This window comes from Molothrus ater, chromosome 4 (assembly GCF_012460135.2).
Source record: "Molothrus ater isolate BHLD 08-10-18 breed brown headed cowbird chromosome 4, BPBGC_Mater_1.1, whole genome shotgun sequence".
NCBI classification, from domain to species: Eukaryota; Metazoa; Chordata; class Aves; order Passeriformes; family Icteridae; genus Molothrus; species Molothrus ater.
The window spans coordinates 18,105,993-18,129,552 of record NC_050481.2 but is presented as its reverse complement, the minus strand read 5'-3'; the positions used below and the strand labels follow the sequence as shown (position 1 = coordinate 18,129,552).

The window sequence follows — 23,560 nt, the reverse complement described above, 5'->3', positions numbered from 1 at the left end:
GATGAAAGAGCAATGGCCACAGTGGATTTCAAGCACCCAGAAAAAGCCATTGTAAAAGGCTGGGAAGGAAAATCCCCTCCCAGTGCATGTTCGGGGAGGCATGGTGAGAAGCTACACACACCACCCAAGAGGCAGCTGTTTGGCCATTCTTGTCTGTGTCACTTCACACTAAAAAGATCTTTAAAGGGCAGAAGAGATCCCCATTCTGGATGAATCCTTAAAAATTCTGTGTAAATATACTGAAGAAAGACATCAAACAGAACTCTTTGATAAGGGCCTAGGTAAAAGCATGCAACTTTTGGGGATGGTATCTCTTATGAAATGGAAGCCAATATCTTCCTGCAATTAGTGGCAGGCACAGAAACTCTTGCAGCTCTGAACAACATATCCCACATACACAGGCTCACATCTTTTCCTGGCTACATGCCTCAAAAGCAGGACTAGAGCACAAATATTGCTGTCTCAGTGGGCACAACCCACTGAATAGGCTCAGTACCAACCTATCATACAGGGAGGATGCCACTGGCACAGAGTGAAGGACCCACATATGTGGTTAACCTCCTCCTCTCTTGAAATGCTGGGCTAAGCCAGAAAAGTTAACAAGGACAAAAATAAACCAGCTCTGTACTCATCAAATCTCTTGCTGGGTAACCCCTGGGTAACCAGTGCCCCACCGCAGGAATGTCACAATCTCTCATGTTGGCACAATAATCCAGGGACTGTTCCTGAAGGTTAGGGAAGTTTATTTTTACAACTTTGCACAGTGCCTACAAATCTATCAGCCACACAACATCTGGTTCAGGCACTGCCCTTTGAATGGTTTTTCTGTTGGTGCAGTAATTAAAGGTATCCCAGGTGACACCTGATCCCTTATCAAGTTCATTAATTTAAGTGGAGTTATTTGGCTCTTTATTTTCTATACTTCATAATGTATTTCTAACCTTTAAAGTGACATAGGCAAGGACCAGATTGCAGGGGCGCTTATTAACAGCCTATTAAAATATTTTATGGCCTTTATTTTTACGTTGCCATAGGGAATCAAGTATTTTGCTGTTGTTAAACAGGCTCAGGATTTATGTTGCGAGAGCTTCACCACAGCCTAACACAGAGTAATGCTAGGAAATGAGCTGGGAGAACAAGCTCTCATTCAGCTCTCCATGTGCTGTAAAGCTGTCACATGCAGATGGCAGCAAGGGGCCCTCCAATGCAGGCCCTTGGTTTGGTTTGTTTTATTAAATATAAACTGATACAACAAGACACAAGGCTCTGGGACCTGGGTGCCTTTTTACTAACCCTGCAGACCCATGGAGGGTTGCTCAGATAGGATCTTTGCGGTCCCCTGTAAAATAAATATTCTGTGTCTTTTTATTCCAGAGCTGCTGTAACACATCCACGTTTTGCAACTGACTTAGAGCCAATGATTGTGCAGGAAGACCACGATCTTACCTGCAGCAAGACTATGATTGTATCTAGAAGACAACTATGGTCTTATTGAAAACTCTTCTCGAGATTGCAAGCCCCTTCTTCCATAGGAAACCTCCCTCCAAAGTGAATTCCCCTCTCTGTTACAAATCTGCACTTCCTCCTAACTCAAGCACATCCAACACTGAGACAACACATGTCTTGAATTTAGAGAGTTAATGATGTCCTGCTTAGGTATTCAGAAATTACAATCAAGTCTGTTCTGAAATGCATGGTTTGATAAACTTCCTGGGGTGAGACTGGGGTCTTCCCGAGTTTATATTATGTTGCTCTTATTTTCTCAAGCATAAAAAGTAATTTGTAATGAAGCAATGCATTTGGAAGAGTATCAGCAACATACTTAAAAGTATTTTAATTGCTTGTGTTTTCAAAACGTTTTAATGAAGTCAAATCAGGAATAGACACTCATCTGCCAACGAACCTATAAAATATTTTACAATGACATTATAATTGATGCAACTGGTTGTATAAATTCCTGGCATTTTAAACAAAGATACCAGAGATTAGCTCAAGAAGATTATTCAGTAGGCATTTATTATTTCTGCTTTAATTATAAGGGTTTTGTTGTTTTTCTTCTTCCCAGTTTTTAATTTAAATGTCATACTGTAAGATGATTTTGTGTGGGTAACCTTAAAGAGACTGTTCTCAGCGAGCAATCCCATAGCACTAATGCATGACAAGTAGCCATATTAATAAATGTTATTAAATGTACCATGCCTTTAATGCCTCATCCAAGACCAAATGACAGACTATCTTTCTGGGATCAATCCTGGACATCCAGGAGGGATTTCTTCTCTAATTTCATTTTACAGCAGAGCAATGGCAGGAAGAATTGAGGCTCCCTGCAGAGCAGACTCCCTGTAACCTGGGTGAATGAGGGCTCTGAGGGTTTCTGAGCTCACTGGGTCTCCTGCATTTGTGCAAACTCCAATTCCCTTTCCTCCCAACCCTTGAGGGAGAAGCTGCACCTAAGACACTAAAACTTCGCCCAAAGGACCATGCCAGGTCGTGACACACCAATGGCACTGCAAGCCCTGCCTGCTGAGAAAGTTTCTGGGGGGGCTCTGATCTGGTTCAAATTAAAGCTGCATCTGCAAGAGCAGCTCAGCAGTAAGAACAACAAGAACAACAGCCTTGCTGAGAGCTGCTTTGCAAGTGTGCAATTCAGACATCTTCTAACGAGCTCCCCTTACGCCTCTTCTCCCTCTCCTACCACGAATGAGAGAGGAGAACCCACTTCAAGCCGTGCTGCACCACGCTCTCCTTTCCTGGGTGAGCAGTAAAGCACTGACTCCCAACAATTTCCTCCTCCTGAAGCTCATTAGATGGTTTTATTAATTAGCAGGCTCCCAATCTTATCATGCGCTGCACCTGAAATCTGGCTTGTGTTTTTGAAGAGCGTAATTAAAGCCAGAGGTAGTTGAATAAACAGGCACTGACAGAGACTAATACTCTACCAATATAATGAAGCAGCTTGCTAGACAGTAAGATGCCCAGGCTCAGATGTTAACCCAGTGCAAGGGCAAAACATGCTTTGGCTGGCAAGCACATCCACCTGCTGATGTGGGCACCCCCAGGAAAATCCTGGATAACTTTGCTGAAAGCAATATCAGACTCCGGGGGAGAATATGGGTTATGGAATCTGTCAGGGGCCAAAACAAACAGAAAACAAGTAAGGCAGCCGCCCTCAGAGCACACAGAAGTAGTAATAATCAACTGTTTCAACACCTTCCCTGTAGAGACTGCAATAATTAGCTGGTAATTATTGGGCACAATTTCCTTTACGAAGACTAGAAGGTTACCTGCTTCAAGGACAGAAAATGTACCTTTGCCTCCTTCATGCAAAATTGAATGGAAAATGCCAACAATTGCAGCCAAATCCCAGTATAGTGCTTCATCATAAGCCACTTGGTGTCTTTTAGAAACCATTCTGCAGTGCCATAGCCCAAGGTACTATCCCTGCTCAGCACTGCTGCTGCCAGAGCTGGTTCCCCTGTTTCGCACATCAGAGGAATGAGGGAATAAACAGCAAAAGACAGAAACAGGCAGAGAAAAACCACTTACTTGATATTGTCAAGACATCCAGATTCAGGTTTCAGTATGGCAGTATGATGAAACATTTTATAGAGAGCAATCCCAAGGAAGATGACATTAAGCTGTAATGGAGGGGGAAGAAAAAAAAAAGGATTATGTGACACAGCACAACAGGATGGGGAGAAAGTCAGCTCCTTCTCTGTAACAGATGGGTTACTGTAGGAAATTAGCTCATGGTACAGCTTTATAGTGACTGAGTCATAGAGAATTTCTAAGCAGTTTACAAAGTGACCTGGCCCGTAGATTACAGGACTGATGATGCCATAGCCTTAGTACAGCTGTGGCACTGCTGATACAAGGCTGGTTCTAATCTCAACTGCAGTGCCTCAAAGAGCATTATGGAAAATTAAAAATATTTGCTGTAAGGGCTTCTCTGTGTCTGAGATGTGTACAGTCGTGAAAAGTCACTCCCAGCATATTACTTAGCCAGCCCCATAGTAATGAAGCATAAAAGGATTTTTTTTTGGTGAATACACCTTTTAAACACATTGTAATGGGACAGGTGGGCAGGGAAATCACAGCTGATTGTGCTTTGCACAATGCAAAGTTAATAAACAAAAATAAAAAATGGTTTGATTAGTTCTGTAAAAGATGCGATGGTGCTTCCATGCCTCAGTGTTCACAAGGCAGTCAATTCCTGGAAAGGAGTTTCCCAAAAAGCCCAGTCTAGGATTTGAGACATAATCAAAAAGGGAAGATATCTTTTAATGAATGAATTGCTTAAGGGGGAAAAAACCCCCAAGAGTTGTAGTTGGTGGCATGGCCCCCTTCCTGATGTGGAAGGCTGCTGAAATGGCTCCCAAGTTGCAGGAGAAGCAGAAGAAGAGACAATGTCTGCATTGAAGTGGGAGTGCCTGGCTTTCTGTGCTAGCCAAACTGTAGCCTAGTCAAAACAAAGGATGGTTTATTTAAGCCATATTGTAGCGATTAAAGTATAAGAAAACTCCAGCTGTCTCTGAAGTTGGGTTCTCTACCTTGTTGCTGTGTGAGCTGATATGCTGGCAATATGCTAAACATGAAGTCATACAAGTTCACAAGTTTCAACTTCTGCTGGTTAGGAAAAACCCTCATCAAACTTTTCCACTTTTGGACTTTCCTTCATTCCCCCCATCCCTGGTCCCAAATTTCCATTTTTTTTTTTTTTTTTTTTTTTTGCATTATCAATGCAAAACTTCACTCTGGAATTCAAAAAGGGTGTGAGCAGTGAGTGGCATCAAAACAGTTTGGCACTTCTAAATGTCCAGCGGTAAAAACCAAACTCTGCAAGTGCCTGTTCTGAAGCTCCCTGGTCCATTTTGATCAAGTATTTTGCAATGCCAAGAGCCTCTCATAATGAGGGTCTAATTGCTATGCCAGGTAGGGTCAAAGAAGAACATGCCTTCCTCAAATTAATCTGTGTAAATTAAAGATAAAGAGAAAAGGGACAGCAAAAGTTTTATTTCTTGACCTGAGAGATGGAGTAGTTAATTAGGAGTTCTTACCATAATTATCAAGGTCGCTGGTCCTATAAAGCTCCAAATGAAGTAGGTGTCAAGTCGGAGCCAACATCTGTAATGAAACACAGGGGAAAGAAGGCATTCAAGGACTGCACCCAGGACATACATCAAGAGTGAGAGAGTGACAGAGAAGAATGTGAGCTGCAAAACACGCCGGTGGGAGACAGGAAATATTACATTGCTTGTTCATTTAAATGCTGAATTATGTGCCCAATTTCTGACAGCGCTATTGATGGAGTAAGATAATTACCTCTAGAGGAAGCAGGGAGAAAATGGCACAAGGCCTATTTGCTAAGGCTTTCTGCATCTGTTGGAAAAACTCCTTAAACTGTGGGTTTTTTCAAGGAAGGGGTCTGAGGAACATCCACAGAGCTTTTTCTTTGCTTTGTGCTCCTCTTTGCTCTCCAGCTCTGATGCAGTGCAAGCTGTCTGTCAGCTGTCAAGCGAGATGACATTTCTCTAGCAAGTACATCAGAGAAACTTTGGTGCAAATAGGAAGCATGAATTGGATAACAGAAGGCTGAGGTTTAATTAAGTTCAGCAACTTCCCCTTTAAAGTGTTTTATTTCCCTGAACCTCCTGAGTATTTTGTTTCCACTAATGTTTCCAGGGTTGCATATGGTCTGCGCTATCACAAGAAGTTGATTCATGGCCTAAAACTAAATTATTAATCGCTTAATTTCAACCGCATTTAATACTCCCCACATTTTTTAAAGCCCCTGGGAAATTACATTTCCATTCCTAGTTCATTCCAGGCGACAGGAAGATAAAATGGAAGTGACTCGTTACAAGACAGACAAATGTAAATTCCAAGAAAGTTCCACATGATGTTTAAAATAATAATATCTTGTCGTCTTTGCAATGCTGCAAATCACAGTTCCGTTTATACACAAAGGACTGAGAAAGCATAAAACCACTCTTCTACTAAACATCCGACAGAATTTCATGATTAGGCAAGTGACAGGAACTGTATATATGAATTTATCATGGTGGTGGAGATAGCAGTTCTCACAAATGACAGCTCTAGTGTATGTGCCTAATGCTTTTTCCCTTCTAATGGACTTTGCAACAGGCAGAAAGGTCTGCGCCAGCAGCCCCATGGGAGATGATCAGCAGGAGATGCCTGACGAGAGAATAAAGCATGCCCTGAACTTCTGTGGCTGGGAGAAGCCAAAATAGGAGTAAATTCAAATATGCAGAGAAGACTTCTCACTTCCCTTCCTGACCATATAAATTTCAGGTCTCATCAGCGTTGGAGATGTATTGATATATATACACACAATCATAAGGCTATTTGTCACAAATTAAAATACTGTCACTTCCCTAACTGTCGCTCCTGAACTGCCTCTGCAGTTGCTCATCCAGAATCCTCACGTGATAGCAGCAAAATCTTAATGCAAGAGGCAAACAGAGGCTTTCAGAGCAATTTCTGGGAAATCTTGTTTCCTCCGTGGCTGCTGAAGTTCAAGGTGATTTAGATGCAGCTGGTAATGGAACAACATGAATGACTTGAAACTACTTGAGTCTGATTCCCTATAGGAAAAGGTTTATGCCATCATGACATCTGTGTATCACCCATAATACCGTCTGAAATGTCACCCAATTGCAACTAGATTTGACAAAGGAATAGAGGTTTCAAGGATAATGAAGTCCCTGTAAAAAGTGCCCCCCTTTCCTAAACAAGGATGTCCGCATAGCAGCAGCTCACATATTTACAAGGCATTTCAGACTTTATACTTACCCCCCCCGCCTCAGGAAAAATGAGTAACTGGTGCTTATGCCTCAGCTGCTGCATATAAATCACAGAATACACAGCCCCATCACTTTTTTTCTACTGATAATGAGTGTTGCTGTGTGGGAGAGGACTCAGAGGGTTGTGGGGGTTTTATTTTTTTTTTAATGAAAATATTTTGAACTTTTTTTTTTTTTTGACAGTTTAACATTCAAAAACAGCCTCCAACCCCTGCTGCCCAGAAGTTGGGAACACTGTATTTTAGTCACCATCAACTTAGTTTTCCTTCAGCATTAAGAATGACCTGGATCTTGGAAAGTTTGGGGAAGGGGAAAAACATAAACCCTCTCTTTACTTCTTGAAGTATGGTGATCACTCTTCAGTCACATCTGGTGCAGCTGGCTTTGAATGCATATAGATTGGGACATGGGGAAAACCAGGGAAAGCTGAAATACTGAATGAGCAAAAAGCTGTGCCAGGCTCAGCAAAGAAGAGCAAAGCAACTGGTACCTTTTCCAGACAGCAAAAAGAATGAAATTTTCCACCCCACTCCCCTAAAAAATCTGTCTCTTCATTTGTAGAAAACAACTGAGATGCTGTGGATGAGAAACAGCAGAGGAACCAGGTCCTGCCATCAGGATAAGTGGGGCATGGGGCAAAAGGCATGGAGCAAAAGGAGCTCTAGGAGAGATTGCTTCACGTAAGCTGGAGCACAGCTTATGAAAAACAGAGAAGGCTTTTTTTAGGCCTCTCTGCACACTTCAAAGAATGCAATGTAATTTTTTATTTGTTTGAATGGAAAATTTGCCTTTCTATGAAACAGTGTACAATACTCAGGCTTGGGGGACTTAAAAAAAATATGGGGTTTTTGGTGGTCATCAGGAAGAGATGAAACTCGGAACCTGTTTAAGTCATACCTCATTAAAAATGCAAATTAAGACCAAAACATCAAAACACAGGCATCCCGCCAATTGCGTTGTGGAGCTGTAAATTGCTAATCAGACAAGTACCACACTGAGCTTTTCTTGCCTTAGAAGACAAAAACCCACACGCACAATGAGCTGCATAAATGAGCTCCTCCAAACAAGGAAGCAATCAGGCAACTCACTTCCCAGAGTTGCTAATCTTGGGCTGCTGAGTTACTTGTGACCCTCCACGAGCAGCTGCACTGTGAGCACGGACTTGCCACATTACGAGTTTAGACTGTGCTGCCATTTGAGCAAACAAGCTCCTTCAGGGCTCAGTGCAAGGCAAGGGATTATCAGGAAATGTGTGTATGTAGGGAATACTGCTCAAAACCCCATTGCTTATTCTAGAAGTCACCCCAATGAATTCAGTTCTCGTGACAAGCTCTGTGGCACTGCTCTCCTTTACTTTTTAATTTCCTCCTTTTCCACAGTGGCAACTCAAAATACTCACCTAAAGCTTTGCCCAAGTAATAAAGACTACAAAGAGTTTACTCTATTTTCTGCATGAAGAGAAATCAAATACTAAACTATCCCCGGTGTGCATTAAATATAACCAATAAACAATCATTAGCTGCCATTGGACCATAAAATTTGAAGAGCCCTAAACATATCATGTTGTTCATGGGAGCTCAGTGGTTTGTTTCATGTGGCTGTACAGCCTCCTTGTCAGGGTGCAGCAATGGGATATGTATGCACCAGACATGCCTTTCAAGGGTGCGATATAGGTTCTGCTTAATGGAGTTCAGCATCCACATAGCTCACGCTTCCTCCTCCAAATACTGGCAGCAGCACTGCAAATAAAACAAGTTCAGTGGAGCCACCCAAGACAGACCACATTGTTAGATGCTATTTTCTGAGCAGCATTTACATGCATGAAATGTCGGCGCCTGGCTGATGGACTTGGGAGGCTGTGTACATACACAGGGCTTTCATTTTGCTTTCTGACAGCTGGATTACTTACTGTGTATATCCTGCTTTATAGCATTCCAAAAGGGGGGAAGAAGGGGGGAGAAACAAAAGAGATCCCTGCCATGATAGATTTGATCACCAGTGAATGAATATACCTACAAGTTTCTAAAATATATTGAACCACTCAAAGCGTAGCTGCTTTCCTCTGCAATTTGTGAGAGGCTTGGATATGAAAACCGGGGAAGTATGGAAATATGGAATAACATCTTGCTGCTGATTTGGGATGGCTTGCTTCTAGCATGAGTCTTCTCAAAGGCTGCTAAAGCCATAATTGAGCTTTTACTGAGTTTTAGATGCAAGTTCTTTTCAAAACTAACTACAAATGCAAATACTATTTTCTATACTATTTTCTTTGCATTTTGCAGCATTGCCCACCATGACCCTTGACATCATATCCATCGAGGAGATGTATGGACTTGGTTAACACATGGGATAAGGCAAATGATTTATCTTTTAAATTCTTTTTTTAAGTACAATCCCAGTATCTTCTTTTTTGCAGCCTAACTTGAGCTGTGGCCATTTAAGACCCAGCAGCTGAAGATAGGTCCTTAAGAAATGGTAACTAAGAAGTTCATGAGAGCACTGCCAGAGTCTCTTTGGCAATGTGAGGGAACCACACTGTCTGCAGTGGGGTTTCCTGCTTTTCATCTTCATTTGAGAGCTTAGAATCAGAATAAGGTGAGATGCAACATTTCTGATTTATCTCAAAACTAGTTGAGCTGGCCTGAATGGGATGATCTTTAAAGGGAATCACTATGCTGCTGCTTAGTCACAAAAGCAAATTAATCTCCTAATATAAGGGGCTTGAAGTGTTCTAAAACAAACAAACAAACAAACAAAAAGAACTAGGAAAAGGATCAATCCCTATCCTTGAATTAATTAAGTGTATAAGAGTACTTTTATGGAGCAGCTACACCAAAATGCCAATATGAGTAATAGGACACGGGACACTTCAGGACAATCACAAGCACCAAGTGATGAGTAAAGCAACAGAGGGAGGAACAACTGCCTGTTCCTGGCTATGTAATCTGGGCCTGTGTTACAGGAGGGTTGGATTTAGAAAGGAAAATGAAATCAAGAAAACCCTACACTGCGTGTTTAAGCAAATCATTCTGAGATGTATGAATGGTGGCACCAAATGGCAGGCAAAAAACAAATAACACTAACAGCTCCATAAGTCCTGCTTAAACAAATGCAGTAAATAATGGAGGGAGGCAAGTAATATATTCCAGAGGATGTTTTACAAAACCTGGCGAAACCAAGCAACTTCTTGCAATCAAATTATGTATGCCTGGCATATAGTTCACTACAAATTCTAATCAGTTCTACCCTTCTAATAACATTATACTGAAAAATACATCATCATCCATCAACCAGATGGAGCATGATAGTTATACAAAACATATTGTATGGTTTTTATTTTCCTCTGTGAGAACGTGATAAAATTGTACATTCTGGAATTAAAAATTATAAATAAATATTTTAGATTTGCAAATCTCTGTAAATATTTATTTGCAAAATATTATATATACATGTTTAATCATTTAAAATACCACTTCATGCTTTGGTGAGGGAGACATATTTTATTGGCACACACACAGGACTGCTGCCTCTTCAATGCCAAGATAGCGAAGTGTTCGCCTTCAGGGAATTTCAGCCAAACTTTCTGCCTGTACCTTCCATGCCATGGAAACATTTTGGCAACCAAGGTCTATTTGCAAAAGCCAAAGGGTGAACAGTGTGGAAAGTAGCCACAAAATACTACACTGCAAACTGGACAGGTTAGGACAGTGCTCCAGCAATGGCAGATGTGCTGTCCTTTCCAGACTGCTGGAATATGTTTGAGGCTCAATGTGCCCGTCGTAGGCCACTGTGAAGGGCTATGTCCTCCACAGGAACACCACAGTTAAGAATAAATTTGTCTAAAGGGACAAGGCAAACTGTTTCCATACCTGATTTAATAGGTGCTTATATAATGCTCAAGAGGGGGAGTGAATAGAAGAGTTTGTTGGGGCAGGAAGCAGGTGGCAACTGATGGAAAATCTCCTTCAGAAATGGCAATCAGCTGTTGTGTTACCTATTCTTTGCCCTCTAGGCCTGTAAAAGTCAGTCAAACTGCTTTGGATAAATTGGTAGAGATCCTAAAAAACTTACACCCTCCTACCCTTATCTGTAGGAGATTTCCTTTCCTTTCCACGAAGTGTGACATTTATACAAATTCAGGTCACTGCTCTCCTACTCATGGGAGGAACACAACACAAATATCCATCTGGGATCCAAGCTTGCCTGCTGGCATGGTAATGGATCATGAGCAGTTCCACCGCTCTACAGATCTGCTTTTTCAAAAAATAAAGGTTCATATATACAAATAAGGTTTCAGGCAAAAAATCTGCAATTGAACCTAACAGAAAATCAAATGCTGCCATGGCCTGACCTGATCTATGCCAAAAAAGAGCTTCAAAACCACCAATGGCTCTTTACTACATATGCCTTCATATTGAGCCCTTAACTCAGTTAAAGTGAGACTGGAAAGGCAGACTGACTTAAAGGGAAGAAAAAAAAAAAAGGTGACTAAAAACACACTGTTAATCCTATTGTAGCAAAGATAGCAAAGAGAATCAAAGGCTCACTCTTCCCCTTGTTTTCCATTCAATGATGTTGCATGATGACCTAACTTGTGCTTTCATACCAGCTTCAGCAATGTTGAAAACACTTAAGAATATTCATAATGATAAATGATATAGCTGTTCTGATTTGCAAAGAGCCTCATGCATTCCCTAGTCACCACCTATTCTGCCTGCAGGCACTGTTAATTTGATAGAACAGTTTTAAAAAAAGAGGAAGAAAGCAGCATCTTCATCCAAATAAGAAATTCTCTTTGGTTAGAGAAGGAGGATCTTGCTGATATAGTACCAAACTGAGACTAGGGACAGTCACCTCTGCTGATGTTACGCAATGATGTGACAAAATTTTCCTCGACTGACTTCCCTAGAAAATACTTTGCAAATCATTTCATAGTGGGGAATTTGTCCGGCAAGAAACACAGAGATAAGGCAAGGCATGCCTCCTAGCTGAGCTCTGCCTGAACAACTCCTCTGGGCTCCTCATGTCCATTTGTTGCCCCCACTCCCACCTCTCCTGAGCAGGTCCGAGCAAAGCCAGGGTCACTCACACTTTGTCCGTGCCGTAGCTCCGGTAGTCCACTGCTGCCGACACAGCCACAATCAGCGCAGGCATGCCGTACCCCACCAAGTAGAAATACTTCCTCCGGGAGTGCTCGCTCTCAAAAACCTCCACCAGCATGATGTACAGCTGCACACCCTCCAGGAACATCCAGGTGAAAGCTGCCAGGAAGAAGAAGTGCAGGAGGGCAGCAAAGACGGCACAGGCAATCTGCGTGAGGATTGAAAAGAGCAAGGGAAGGTGTTTGTAGCATGATTAATTAATGCAACAGTCAGGAGTACTCTTACTTGGAGGCTTAATAAAAATGAGGGTGTTCTTATCTTCCCTCTCCAAAGGAAGAACTTTTTTTCACTTGGGAAATATGTGTGAATTGTTTTAAAATAGTACAAGCATATATAAGTGATACTAAAAGATACAAAGGCAGGCACGTACACAATCATGCAAATAAGCGGATGAAGATGTACACAGTATAAGCTCATTTTTACAACCTGCTTATTAAACTCACACACACATTGACAAGCAACAGCCCCCGAAATCACAGCAGGCATGAGCATGTGAGTCCCAGTTATCAGCTGGGGGCCCAGCCCTGTGAGGACTCGTGCATGGAATGAAGACAGTGCTGGAATGTTTCTCACTGGTCAAACATAGCAGATGCACTGAGACAAGAGCCCGTGACAGAAGCAGAAAGTGCTTTGTCTCTTACCGGCTGGTCAGTCCGGTTGATGCCGATGAGGAAGAGGAGCTCTGCCACGAAGAGGCTGATGCACAAGTTCTTGTGAATCGTGTTGCGGTCGCTCTGCAGCCCACGGAAGAAGCAGAAGGTGAAGATGCAGATCAGGAGGCAGACCAGGGAAAGCAGGATGCCGACCCATGTGATGAAGTCCAGGAGCAGGTCGTGGACTGCATCGCTGTGCTGAAGGTAAAACAAAAATATCTCATCAGGTGCATGATGCATGACTTCTACTGCACACAGAGTGAGGTTCTCTGTGGCACAAGGCACGAGTAGCAAAAAGATTAAATGCACCTAAACTTGAACCCTGCAGCAAGACAGCTGCAACCTGAAACACAGACTCCAAAGCATCTTGCAAGCTGCAGGTGCCCTGAACAGACTCAGACCCCGAAACCTTGCAGAAGCATAATGCTGTTGATAAAAATACTGAGATATCAGGGCTAGTCTTGCGTGTGGCTCAATCTTGCACAAGCATGGCAAAGGAGTGCCTGGACACCCAGTATACAGAACCATTGAACAGAGTGATTCAAGTGTAAAAAAAGCATTTCATGCTAACAACATCATGTCCAACAAGTGCAAGTCCATTACAACCATTTGCCAACAGTGAAAAAAGACTCTCTTTAAATGTTCAGAGATGTATGAGCTTGGAGGCTTTGGAAAGAAAGAGATTGCTTACTTTTTTTTTTTTTCTTTTTCCACAGGGGAAGGAGAAAGGAAGTTTGATTCTTCTTTTTCAAACCCTGGAGTTATATTTTAGAACTCCTGGGAAGTCAGATTGATCCTGAGAACATTACCCAGAAAAAAAGACAGACCTTTTAACACGAATTTGCTTTTAAACTGTAACAGAACAGTGATTTTAAGACAGCCTGGAAAGTGACTGATTCCCTGTGATGAACTTTTAACATGGATGTACTTGAAAGCCATGCAAACAAAGCCAGTGTAAAACTAGGAAACAAAGTTTTCTGAGAGTCAGGATAGCTGAGCCTTGGCTCTGCTGACAAAACACTGCTGCATTGCTCCTGAGCTTACATTGCATGACCCTCATGGAAAGAGGAGGCACGTGATGAGACCCTCCTGGTGAGAGCATTGCACTTCCCTATTCAGGCTGTAAAACTTGTCCATAATTCCCCAAGCTTCCACTAGGTATGAGCCACCAGATGACTGCTTGGGTGTAAGCTGTTAGAGTCAATGACCTGGGGAAAAGACTGGCTGGAAATCTCTGGGGGCATTTCACAAAGACCAGAGCAGCTCAAAGCCCAGCTTTGTGATCCACCAGGTTGTGTTATAAATGGCAATCACATTCTCCACCATTTCTGGCATTTTGATGACTTGGGCATTATGCAGGCTGGCAAAGACAATAGTGTCACACTCCAAAAAGCCAGGGCAAAGTAGAACCATTTTTCTCTCCATGGGATAAAAGCTTATGACAGATGGAGGGAAAAGGTGATTGATTTATCCACTTTCTTTGCCTGCTTGCCAATGATAAAGCCACATCAAATGTCAGGCCTTTCCCGATATACTCTCCTATGTCGGCACCCGCAAGAAACATCCCAAACCTTTCAGCTCTTTGGCCTTACCAGCATGAGTGAAAGGCATCAAATGATAATGAAAGATGGGGAGTGATTCTCTGCTCCATCCCTTCCATGCTGGAAGTTTTGTCTCCAGGAAGACTTGGAGGTGGAGAGATGGAGGGCTCCTTTTCCCAAACCCCCTTGCACCTCTTTCCAACTATTTCCAATAGCTAAGGAACTAGAGGTCACAAGTCCAATGGGGAGACAAGAAATCATTGTGTGCTTTCTGTGGCTCATGACAGAAATGCCTATTCCAGCCAGCTCATCCAGCAGCGCCCAGAAACCTGACAAGATGAAGCACATCATTTCCCTGGCAGCTGCGCATTGCTTTATCTCAGTGTCATTCCAGATCATCCATCCCTCTTAACTCTGCGGAAAAATGTTAATGCAAACCTTGCACCTTGCAAATCATTCTTTCTTTTGTCTGAGGCTGCAGGGGGATGGCAGGAGAACATCTCCCTGAACAGGCCCTCATCTGATTAGATTGGCCTGCCAGGCTGAATGGACCAAGAGCTCTTGGGTTGGGCTACAGGAGAAGGCAGCTAATGCAGGTGGATGCAGGGAGAAAGAAACCAGGCAGACTTTGGCCAGATGCACACACCCCACCCAGATGGGGCCAGATTCATCCATCCCAAGACAAATTTAGCATGGTGCAGGGAAAATTCTCCACAGGCTTCTTCTCTCCCAGGTCCCAGCTCCTGCACCTCTTATCACAATACCACAACTCTGCTGAATTTAAGACATGATGAAGGAATTACAGGTGGTTTTGCTCTTGGAGAGGGATCCTTCCATCTAGGTTCTTTGCCTTCTTCAGGGAAGGGCTGCTTGCCCAAGAAGCTCACCATGCTTAGCAGTAAATATGCTTCATTGCTGTATCATTATTATTATTACTATTATCACTCTTACTGCTTTTCTTTTTAATATTAATCGTAAAGATAATACTGATTTTATGTACTTAACACTCATCCCTGGAGTGCTGGGAAACAACCATAAAAACAACTTCTCCATAATTACAAACTCCCTCCCCAAACTCAACAAACTCAAAGAAGAACAAACAGAAAGGAATGATAACAATGAACTGGGAACAAGAGCAATTTAAAAACACCTCAGGGGGAAAAAATATGAATTTGTAGCTTTTCTAGTAAAGTCCAAGAGAAGAAGTGAGCTGAATTTTAAAGGCTGGGTATACTCCAGCCTGTTTGAGATGCCCAGTTTCAGGTGCTGCTGCAGAGCAAATGGATCAGGGAAGACTTGATAAGCACTGGCATCCTTCCCATGGCAGTGCCAACTGCTCCCTCAGGGCAGTCACATCCGGAGCTTGTACACCAGCAAGTACAACAAAAGGCAACTTGCCTTTTGTTGGAGACTAAATCCTGCAAATTACTGCACTGTTACATCAATCAGAATAATATGGGAAAGGGAACAACAGTGGTAACCTCTCCCAATGCCATGAGGTTTTCCTTGCCATCGCCTGACTGCTGTGTGACAAGCAAGGAGCAGCATAACCTGGCTTACACAGGTGGTGTATGGAGTTGCAGGGTTAAATATGATACAGGGCACACCAAGATTTTGGATGTAGGTGTCAGCCTTCAAGCCTGGTCTCAAGCACAAAAAATGCAACAGCAATTTTTCTCTTTACCTGTCCAGAACAGTTCAAAACTCCTTGACTGAGGATAAAACAGCTCAGATGTGCATGCTAACCACTGAATCACAGCATGGTGAAGGTTGGAAGGGACCACTAGTGGAGTTGTCTGGTCCGACCTCCCTGCTCAGGTCCAACTGGACTCTGTGCCACTGATCATGACCCTCTGGGATCTGCCATTCCCAGAAGATCCCTAGGAATATCTTTCCAGCACAATGAAAGCCCTAGGGTCACTAAGGCATCCAACATACATCTGAGACCACCAGTGTATTGACTACAGTCACCTCTTGCTTCTCAATGATCCTCCCAAATACTTGGGCAACCAGAAGAGCCCATGAGAAATACCAGACATCAGTCCAAGAGACAATTCCCGACAGCATCAACCAAACAACTCCTTGCCCAAATGTACCATGGCTCTCCAGACTGGTGCTACATGGCATAGCACGCAAGACACTGAGGTTTGTTACCACTGAGCTACACTCACTTCACAGAGTAAGCTGACACACATTATTTTTAGCACAGGAACAACTTACTAAGTTGTTCTTTACAAAAACAACAGACTTCAGTGACAGGGTTTCTATAGTAAGTATGTTTTACATTTATGATTTAGAAAATGTAAAGCCTAGTGAAAAGAGATGTCTCTGGCTTTGGGATAAAGACCTGTTTTTTTTTTTTTTCCAGTGGGGCCAAGAGCAGTAGGAGGAGAGTACTGACAGGGATTTGTGCAGGAGGAGTTACAGGAACACTGGTAGCAACCACAGCAGGGTGAGCAGGCAGCCCCAATATTATCCAGGCTGGGAAAATCAATGAGCAGCTCTGGCAGTGTCTGTACACCACAGCTGAGCTAATAAAAACAAATCCCAGGGAATGTCAGCTTATGACAGAATGGCTCTCCCTGAGATGAACAGCCTTTTCCTCCCTTATTAAAAACATCAGCAGAAGGAAACGGCAGCCAAACCAAGCTGCCAGCAGCAAAGGACACATTCCTTTGCCTAATCTGTCCTTCCAGGAATGGGAGAAGTAATATCTTTGGGGATGGAAGAATAAGTAAGCAGTAAATAAAAACACAATGCCATCAAAATAGCTCAAATATGACCGCTCTGTGCCTGGTGGGAGCTGGCAGAGTGCTGGGCTGGGCAGAAACCCAAGTGGGACAGGTTTGAACTTCTGTGCATTGCTGATGCTGCTTCTTGGATTTGTAGGTCTTTGGAGGTATGCAGGGTCTCTCTGCCCTTTTTCCCCCATCTCTGGTGGTGAGAGGATTTACTGCTATGACCTGGCTGTAATGCTTTGTTGGCTATGTGCAAAGGGTTACTGAAGAGGCAGATGGTTCTGTAGATGTGTCAAAAGCACCAGCTGGGGTACAAGGACTGGGAGGAAACCCCAAGGATTCCTGAAGTGCAGGCGAGCTGGCTAAAGGCATCACCTGCTGTGGCTATGAAAGCATGAGAGGCTTCAAGGAGATTTTCCCCTTCTGTGGCCAAGAGGACTATGAGCTGGAGGGATCCCTTTGCTTTAGCACCCATCCTCTCCATCTTCCCCAAAGATGCACCCAGGGAGGTAGGCAGCTGTGCTCCACAGTGACTACAGCACCCATGGACCTGGTACGCATTTCCTCTGGGCTCTGCAAACGTGATGTGATCATTGGCACCATCAGGTCCTACCCCAGGAATAAAGAGGGCAAAATTCCCACCTGAAGCTTCTGTGCAATATTAATGTCTTCTGACTTTGGCCATTCACAACAAGGCTCAGATCCCTGAGCATTCCTACAAGGTGGTTTAGTCATCTTTTCTCTCCTTGCCTTAGTCCACGAAGCTGCCTTTTGCATATTCTGCATGGGCAACACAGATGAGCTTCTTCCTTTTCTACCCTCCTCAGCAAGATGAAGCCCTCCTAACAGAACTCTCTCCCACAAACTTCTCCCCAAAAATGGAACAGCCTTTCAGCAACTGCCAGAAGCAGCAGCCAGTCTAAGGCCTAGAAATCCCTGTGGCCAGAACAAAGCTGTATGGGGACAGGTGTGCATAGAGAAATGGGTACAGACCTCACCTTACCATGTGTCACAGACACTACTGCAGATACAACATGTGGCAAGAGCCCACTATTTCCTCTGTACTCACCAACCCCACTGCAACTGAGAGGCAGCTAAGGTCAGATTCAGTTGTGGAGAGGAGGTGAGGCTTAGGAATAATAATTGCATCCATCATGCTGCTCTCCATGATGGCTGTATTTAGGCAGCTCTGATTGCTCACATGGCATCTCCAACCCAAGAAATGAGCTACAGAACTTGTGCCAAACATGGTGCAGACATCCACCCAGCCAAGCTGCAGAATGTGAGTTTCTGGAAAAAGCCTGGTCATAGTGTCATCTGTCAGCTTCTGCTGTCACAGCAATGGTCCTACTCAGCCCAGTGCCGAGATACAGCTGGGACATGGTTCCACCACAGCATGGCCACTACCTTTCCTTTGGCCCTCACATTCACCCTGCACTTGGCCAGAAAGGAAGGGTGCAGCAAGACACACATCAAGGCTTAGCACTTGCCAGTGTGAGCTACACGAAGTTTAGAACACAGGATCAGCCTGCAGTAACTCCAGCCTGCTCCTCTACTGCTTTAGGCAATGGACCACTACATTCCACTCAGACTTCATATATTTCTATTCCTTTCTCTCCTTAGCTTGCCTTATGCTTCCACTCCCCAAATAATTAGCACAGTGTAACCTTTGTTTGGTAAAGAAAAACACCCGAAACTTTCCTATTAATTGCAACAGTAAAACACCTTTCTTTTTTTCCACCTTTCCATTTGTATTTAAAAAAGAAGAGTAAGATCTGGCACTCACTACCTACTGATAAGCAACATTTATCTACCCTGGGGGTACCTTTGCTTATTCTGGTTTGGGTGGTTTTTTTAATTGCATTTTCCCACCAGCTCTGAACTTGTTTTCTGGCTGCATAATTTTCCCATGATACATTTAAGATGCATCTGCTATAATTAGCATGATGCAAAGCACAAGCTTATGAAAAACAACTTGTAAATTTTGAATAATTCTACAGCAATTACATAGGTAGAATGGCTTATTTAACGATGGGATTTGTTCCACAGCATGGGAGCCACCACATTTTTTTCAGTGGCTGGAGGGGGACCAGCAGGTGAGGGTCCACTGCTGTTCCCAGCAGTTATGCATCCTGCTTGTGTACATAGCCAGCTCTTGGTCTTGGATGCTGTTATTTTACCCCAGTGGGTTAATAAGAAACTCTGAGCCCAACTTATTTTAACAGGCAGAAAGCATCTTCAAATTAAATTCTCCTCTTAATCAGGTACTGTCCTAGTCAGACCAGAATTGATTCCAGCAACTTCTCCTCTTCAAGCACACCAATAAATCCCTGCTGCCATGGTCAGCTGGTGGCATTTTCTGTCCCTCTGTACAAAGACATATTGCTTTTTCACACTGGAGAGCCAGATGGCCATCAATCACCTCTCCTCAGCCACGCTACCTTCCAGCTCCACCTTGCCACACACACTCTGCTAATAATTGCACCTCAGCCCAGAACTCCCAGAGCAGCCACCGAGACTCCCTCGGTGAACATGCTCTTGTGCCATGTTACCAGGCAGGGAGATCACTCATGAGCAGATGTGACACTTGTCAAACTGGTGCTGGTTTTTGATTAGCAGGACGATGCTGCCTGCTCCCCATGATGCCCAGTTTTCAGTCTCATCAGGCAGGGTGCTGTGGATACTCTTTAAGGCAAAGGAACTTCCCTATGGATCCAAAAATTCAAACAACTGAAGTCAGGAAACTGCAAATATCAATCACGGGAGAAAATTGTTTCTGTTGCAAAACTCCCAGAATATTATTCATTATTGTGAGAGATCCTGGTCATTGCCAGAACACTGGTCTAAGAGGTCTTGCAGAAACACACTATGTAATTTCCCCAAGGATCATTCCACCTCCAAGAAGACTAACAGGTCATGGAATGACTGAGGAATGCCTTTTTGAACCAGACACAAGATAAAAAATGGTTCAAAAGCATATCTATGAGCAGTGAGCATGAGTCAATGAATGACAACAACCCCCATTTGTTTTTAAACCTCCACTATTCCAAACCAGCAGGTATTGTGCTGCCAAGACTTTAAAATCAACTCATTACAATGGCATAAGAAATGTCACATAAGCCACCTTCTATGCCAAGAGCCACATGGTCACCTCCACCATGGAGCGAGACCATGCCACCAGGAAGAGCAAGGTGACAAGCAGCTGGCAGGACAAGTTGCAAATGTCTGCATATTTATATCTGAAATATGTGCCTGTGTTATGTGGGAGGAAACCCTGCCCTGCTTTTGCCCTCAGGCCAGGATGATCACTGAGGTGGACATGCCAGGAAGCTGTCCTGTTGTATAAAAGTCAACAAAGTGGAGCCAATTTGGCTCTTACAGCAATGGTACTTTGGCTGCAGCCAAATGATAAAACATGACCTGAAAGTCTTGAGGGCAGTTGTTAACACCCAGGAACAGCCACTAGCTAATAGCAGACTGGCTTGGCACTCAGGAAGCTTCCAGCTGCAGCTCTTTCCAACTTGCAGGATGAACATGGGCGAGGAAGGGTCTTACATACTTTTCTTGCAAGCTGAGATAACAGCAGCTCTACTTGTCTCAGGAGGTTTGGATGGAAGTGCAGACAAGGCTGACCTATTTGCAGTCTGAGAGGAGGCTTGTTGAGCACTGGGCTGTATCTGCACCATGCAGCAGGGATCACCCCCATTCACACCAGTGGAGCAGATCACTATCGGCACTTCCCAGCTGCAACCCCTGACTTCAGTGACTCAGGCATATCTGTTAATTCCAGGTGGGTGATAACGAGCCAAACACACATTTCTTATGAAAATTAAAGCAGTTGTAGGGAATTGGCAAAACCAGACCTGGACTGCAGAATGCCATCAAGCTGTAAATATGTGCTCTGAATAGGCCTTTTCTTCAGGCATATCCCAGGACAATGGCACAAACATTTAATGGCACGTTTCCTGGACTAGGAGTGACTGACTCCAACGGAATGAAGTGCTTACCACAACTTGCAGGAGCAACAGATATACCCTGCCCCTCTCAGCTGGACCCAGCTGTTGTGTGAAATGTGCCCCCAGGCTCCCATTTCTTTTTTTGCAGAACTTTTGTCATACATGATCCTTATTTAATACATATTTTATTGCAGCTCTTCACATTCCTCTTCAGATTATTAAGTGGAACAGAAATATGCAAAGCAGTGACGGTGGAAGACTACATGAGAAAAAGCAGTTTTAAAACCATAACAGCTTTTGTGGTTATACTGGTTATGGAGGTGAATCTGGAAAGTTCTGCCTGCATGGAAGATGCCAGTTCCATATCTAGCTCAGAGCTGTGGATTTTGCGCCTGTGCCAGGCACATGAAATGGAGACACCACAATAAAGAAAATGACTAGGCCAAAATCTTTTGGGCATCAGGGCCTTCTTTCTTCAGCACATCAGACTGTTCTTAACCAAAGACAGCCAAGGCAGCTCAGGAAATGGAGGATCTCAGTCATTCTCCTATTCTTGAGTAAAATCCCAAACGTGTGCTTCGCTCCCAAAACCACTGCTACCATGAGGAACATAGGTTAACTTCAGGATTAAATTCTTTAGCTCCTGTGGGGTTAGTCATGTAAAAAGACAGATTTCCACCACAGACATAAATGCAGGCAAGGGAACCAGCTGGTGATGTACTAGCCTCAAGTAGATGCCCAGTCTACACAGGATGGTATCAGAAGCTTCCCTCTCATGTGTCACACTCTGTCACACAGTGAGATGCAGACAATGTATTTTCCCCTTAGCTGGAAGGAGGAAAACACTGTTGGCTCCACACGTGCACCTCACACAAACACATGTGGCAGTGTATCTGCAGCTACTGCCAGCAGGACACCCAACCTTGCACCTCATGAGACGAACTGCACACTTCTGTCCCTCACCTTGCTACTCCCTGGTGACACAGGGAGGACCCTATGAGAAAGAACCCAGCCAGGAGATGTTCTATACTAGTTAGCAAAGGACATAGCAACAGCTATATCTGCTCACTCACTATCCCCAGCTCAGAGCTGCCCATGCCAAGAGCCCAAGACAGGCTTTGCATTGGTGTGACTATTTCCTGTTTCACCACAGAGCAGAAGGAAGACTTACACCAGATGGTTTCTACTTTCAGAGTTACTGTCACACAGCAACTTCCCTGCTCTGCTCCATTAGTAGTAACAGAATAGTGCCACACATTGACCACTTTTCCTGCCCAGTGCATTGGCAGCTTGGGAATCTGCAATGCCTACCTTAACTTCCACATGTGCCATCAGGACTGCAAAGTTGGTGAGGTGGTTGCAGGAGCACGTGGTGTGTGTCTTGTTAGTTGTCAGGAGGCGACAGCCCTGGGTGGACCAATACCCTGTCATCGTACGCTTCGTGTAGCTCCAGAATGAACAGTTTGGGTTAAAATTTTCTTCTGACTGCTGCAGGGAAGAAATTAATAAATGCAGTAACAATGATAGGCTCTCAGAGATTTCTAAATGCACTACTGAGGCTCTCTGTAACTCTCACCCTTTAATTTTAGATAAACAATTAGCAGTGGTTTATACGTCAAGTATTACTTGCCAATACCCGAGAAAGTTAGATTGTTGCTGCACTCTTTGCTAATGCAAACTTACTTCTTTGTTCTTGATTAATTTCAGACATTGACTAAATCCAGCTCTTCAAAACCAGACTGCTTCATTTGCATTGCAGAGCAGAGGAATTAATTGCTTTAAGCAATCAACTTTTGCAACGACCGAGCTTGGCTAGCAGGAGGACTAGCTGTCCTCTTTCACTGTAATTCCACTTCCCTCTAACATCCCCTGCCACCATGATAAAATAACATTATGGTCAATTCTAATTTATTGGTAGTTTTTAATTACAGAATGATGCGTGTCAGCAACCGAGCAATGGGCATCAGCTCAAAGGAGACACTTTCTTTACTTCTATTAATGCAATGTAAAAGACACCTTCTCCATAAATAACACAAAGTGCAAAGGAACAAAAGTATAATTCAAAATCTAATCAAGAACTGCTGGGGGCCTCACAGCAGCCAATTTTTGCATCATTTCATTTCAGAAACCAAAAAAAAAAAGAAAAAAAAAAGAGAAGTGCTTTCTGAACTCACACACCTTGATGTGCTTGACAGTAAACACCACAGGATCAGCCAGGTAAACCTTATTGCTGAACTCTTTATTTATTGCTGCTGTGATGACGGGGGAGTTGACAATGACTGAGTGATTGGTTGACATCGCTTCTGTTCCCAACTTCATGCTGGCATTCTCCGTGGAGAGATAGGTGCCCAGGTTGTTGTACAGCACAAAAGCCACCCTGATCTCACCTAGAAGAGAGGTAAGAGGTTAAACAGCCAGGTTGAGTCACTGGGGTGGCTTTTTGTTTTTTAGATTGCAAATCTTTTCTCTTAACCAACTTCAAAACTGTGCTGAGAAAATGTGAAAGGACCAGGATGTGGCATATGAAAACCCACCTTTTGCCAATTCCAGTGAGCACCAAGAAGTGCAACAACTAGTCCTTGGATAAGAAGGGCAGAACTCCTTCTTCCAAAAGAAACTTTTATAAGCAAATAGATGAGCAGAAGACAGGCAGGGAAGGTGGGCTTATTTTTGGCATCAGGAGGTG

The 23,560-nt window shown here is 43.5% G+C and overlaps 1 protein-coding gene across 15 annotated transcripts in view; it reads right to left on the bottom strand.

Moving 5' to 3' along the window:
- The window catches only part of ADGRL3 (adhesion G protein-coupled receptor L3), a 494,343-nt gene that overhangs the window by 52,080 nt on the left and 418,703 nt on the right, over nucleotides 1-23,560 (bottom strand). For 14 of the 15 annotated variants that reach the window (XM_036381490.2, XM_054514770.1, XM_036381492.1 and 11 more), the window contains 6 exons: nucleotides 23,053-23,261; nucleotides 22,186-22,362; nucleotides 12,628-12,837; nucleotides 11,914-12,134; nucleotides 5,058-5,124; nucleotides 3,547-3,638 (listed from right to left, as the gene is read on the bottom strand). In XM_036381490.2, coding sequence (XP_036237383.1) covers nucleotides 3,547-3,638; nucleotides 5,058-5,124; nucleotides 11,914-12,134; nucleotides 12,628-12,837; nucleotides 22,186-22,362; nucleotides 23,053-23,261 — 976 coding nt within the window. The remainder of the gene's footprint in view (nucleotides 1-3,546; nucleotides 3,639-5,057; nucleotides 5,125-11,913; nucleotides 12,135-12,627; nucleotides 12,838-22,185; nucleotides 22,363-23,052; nucleotides 23,262-23,560) is intronic. The other variant, XM_036381482.2, reaches the window with a different exon arrangement.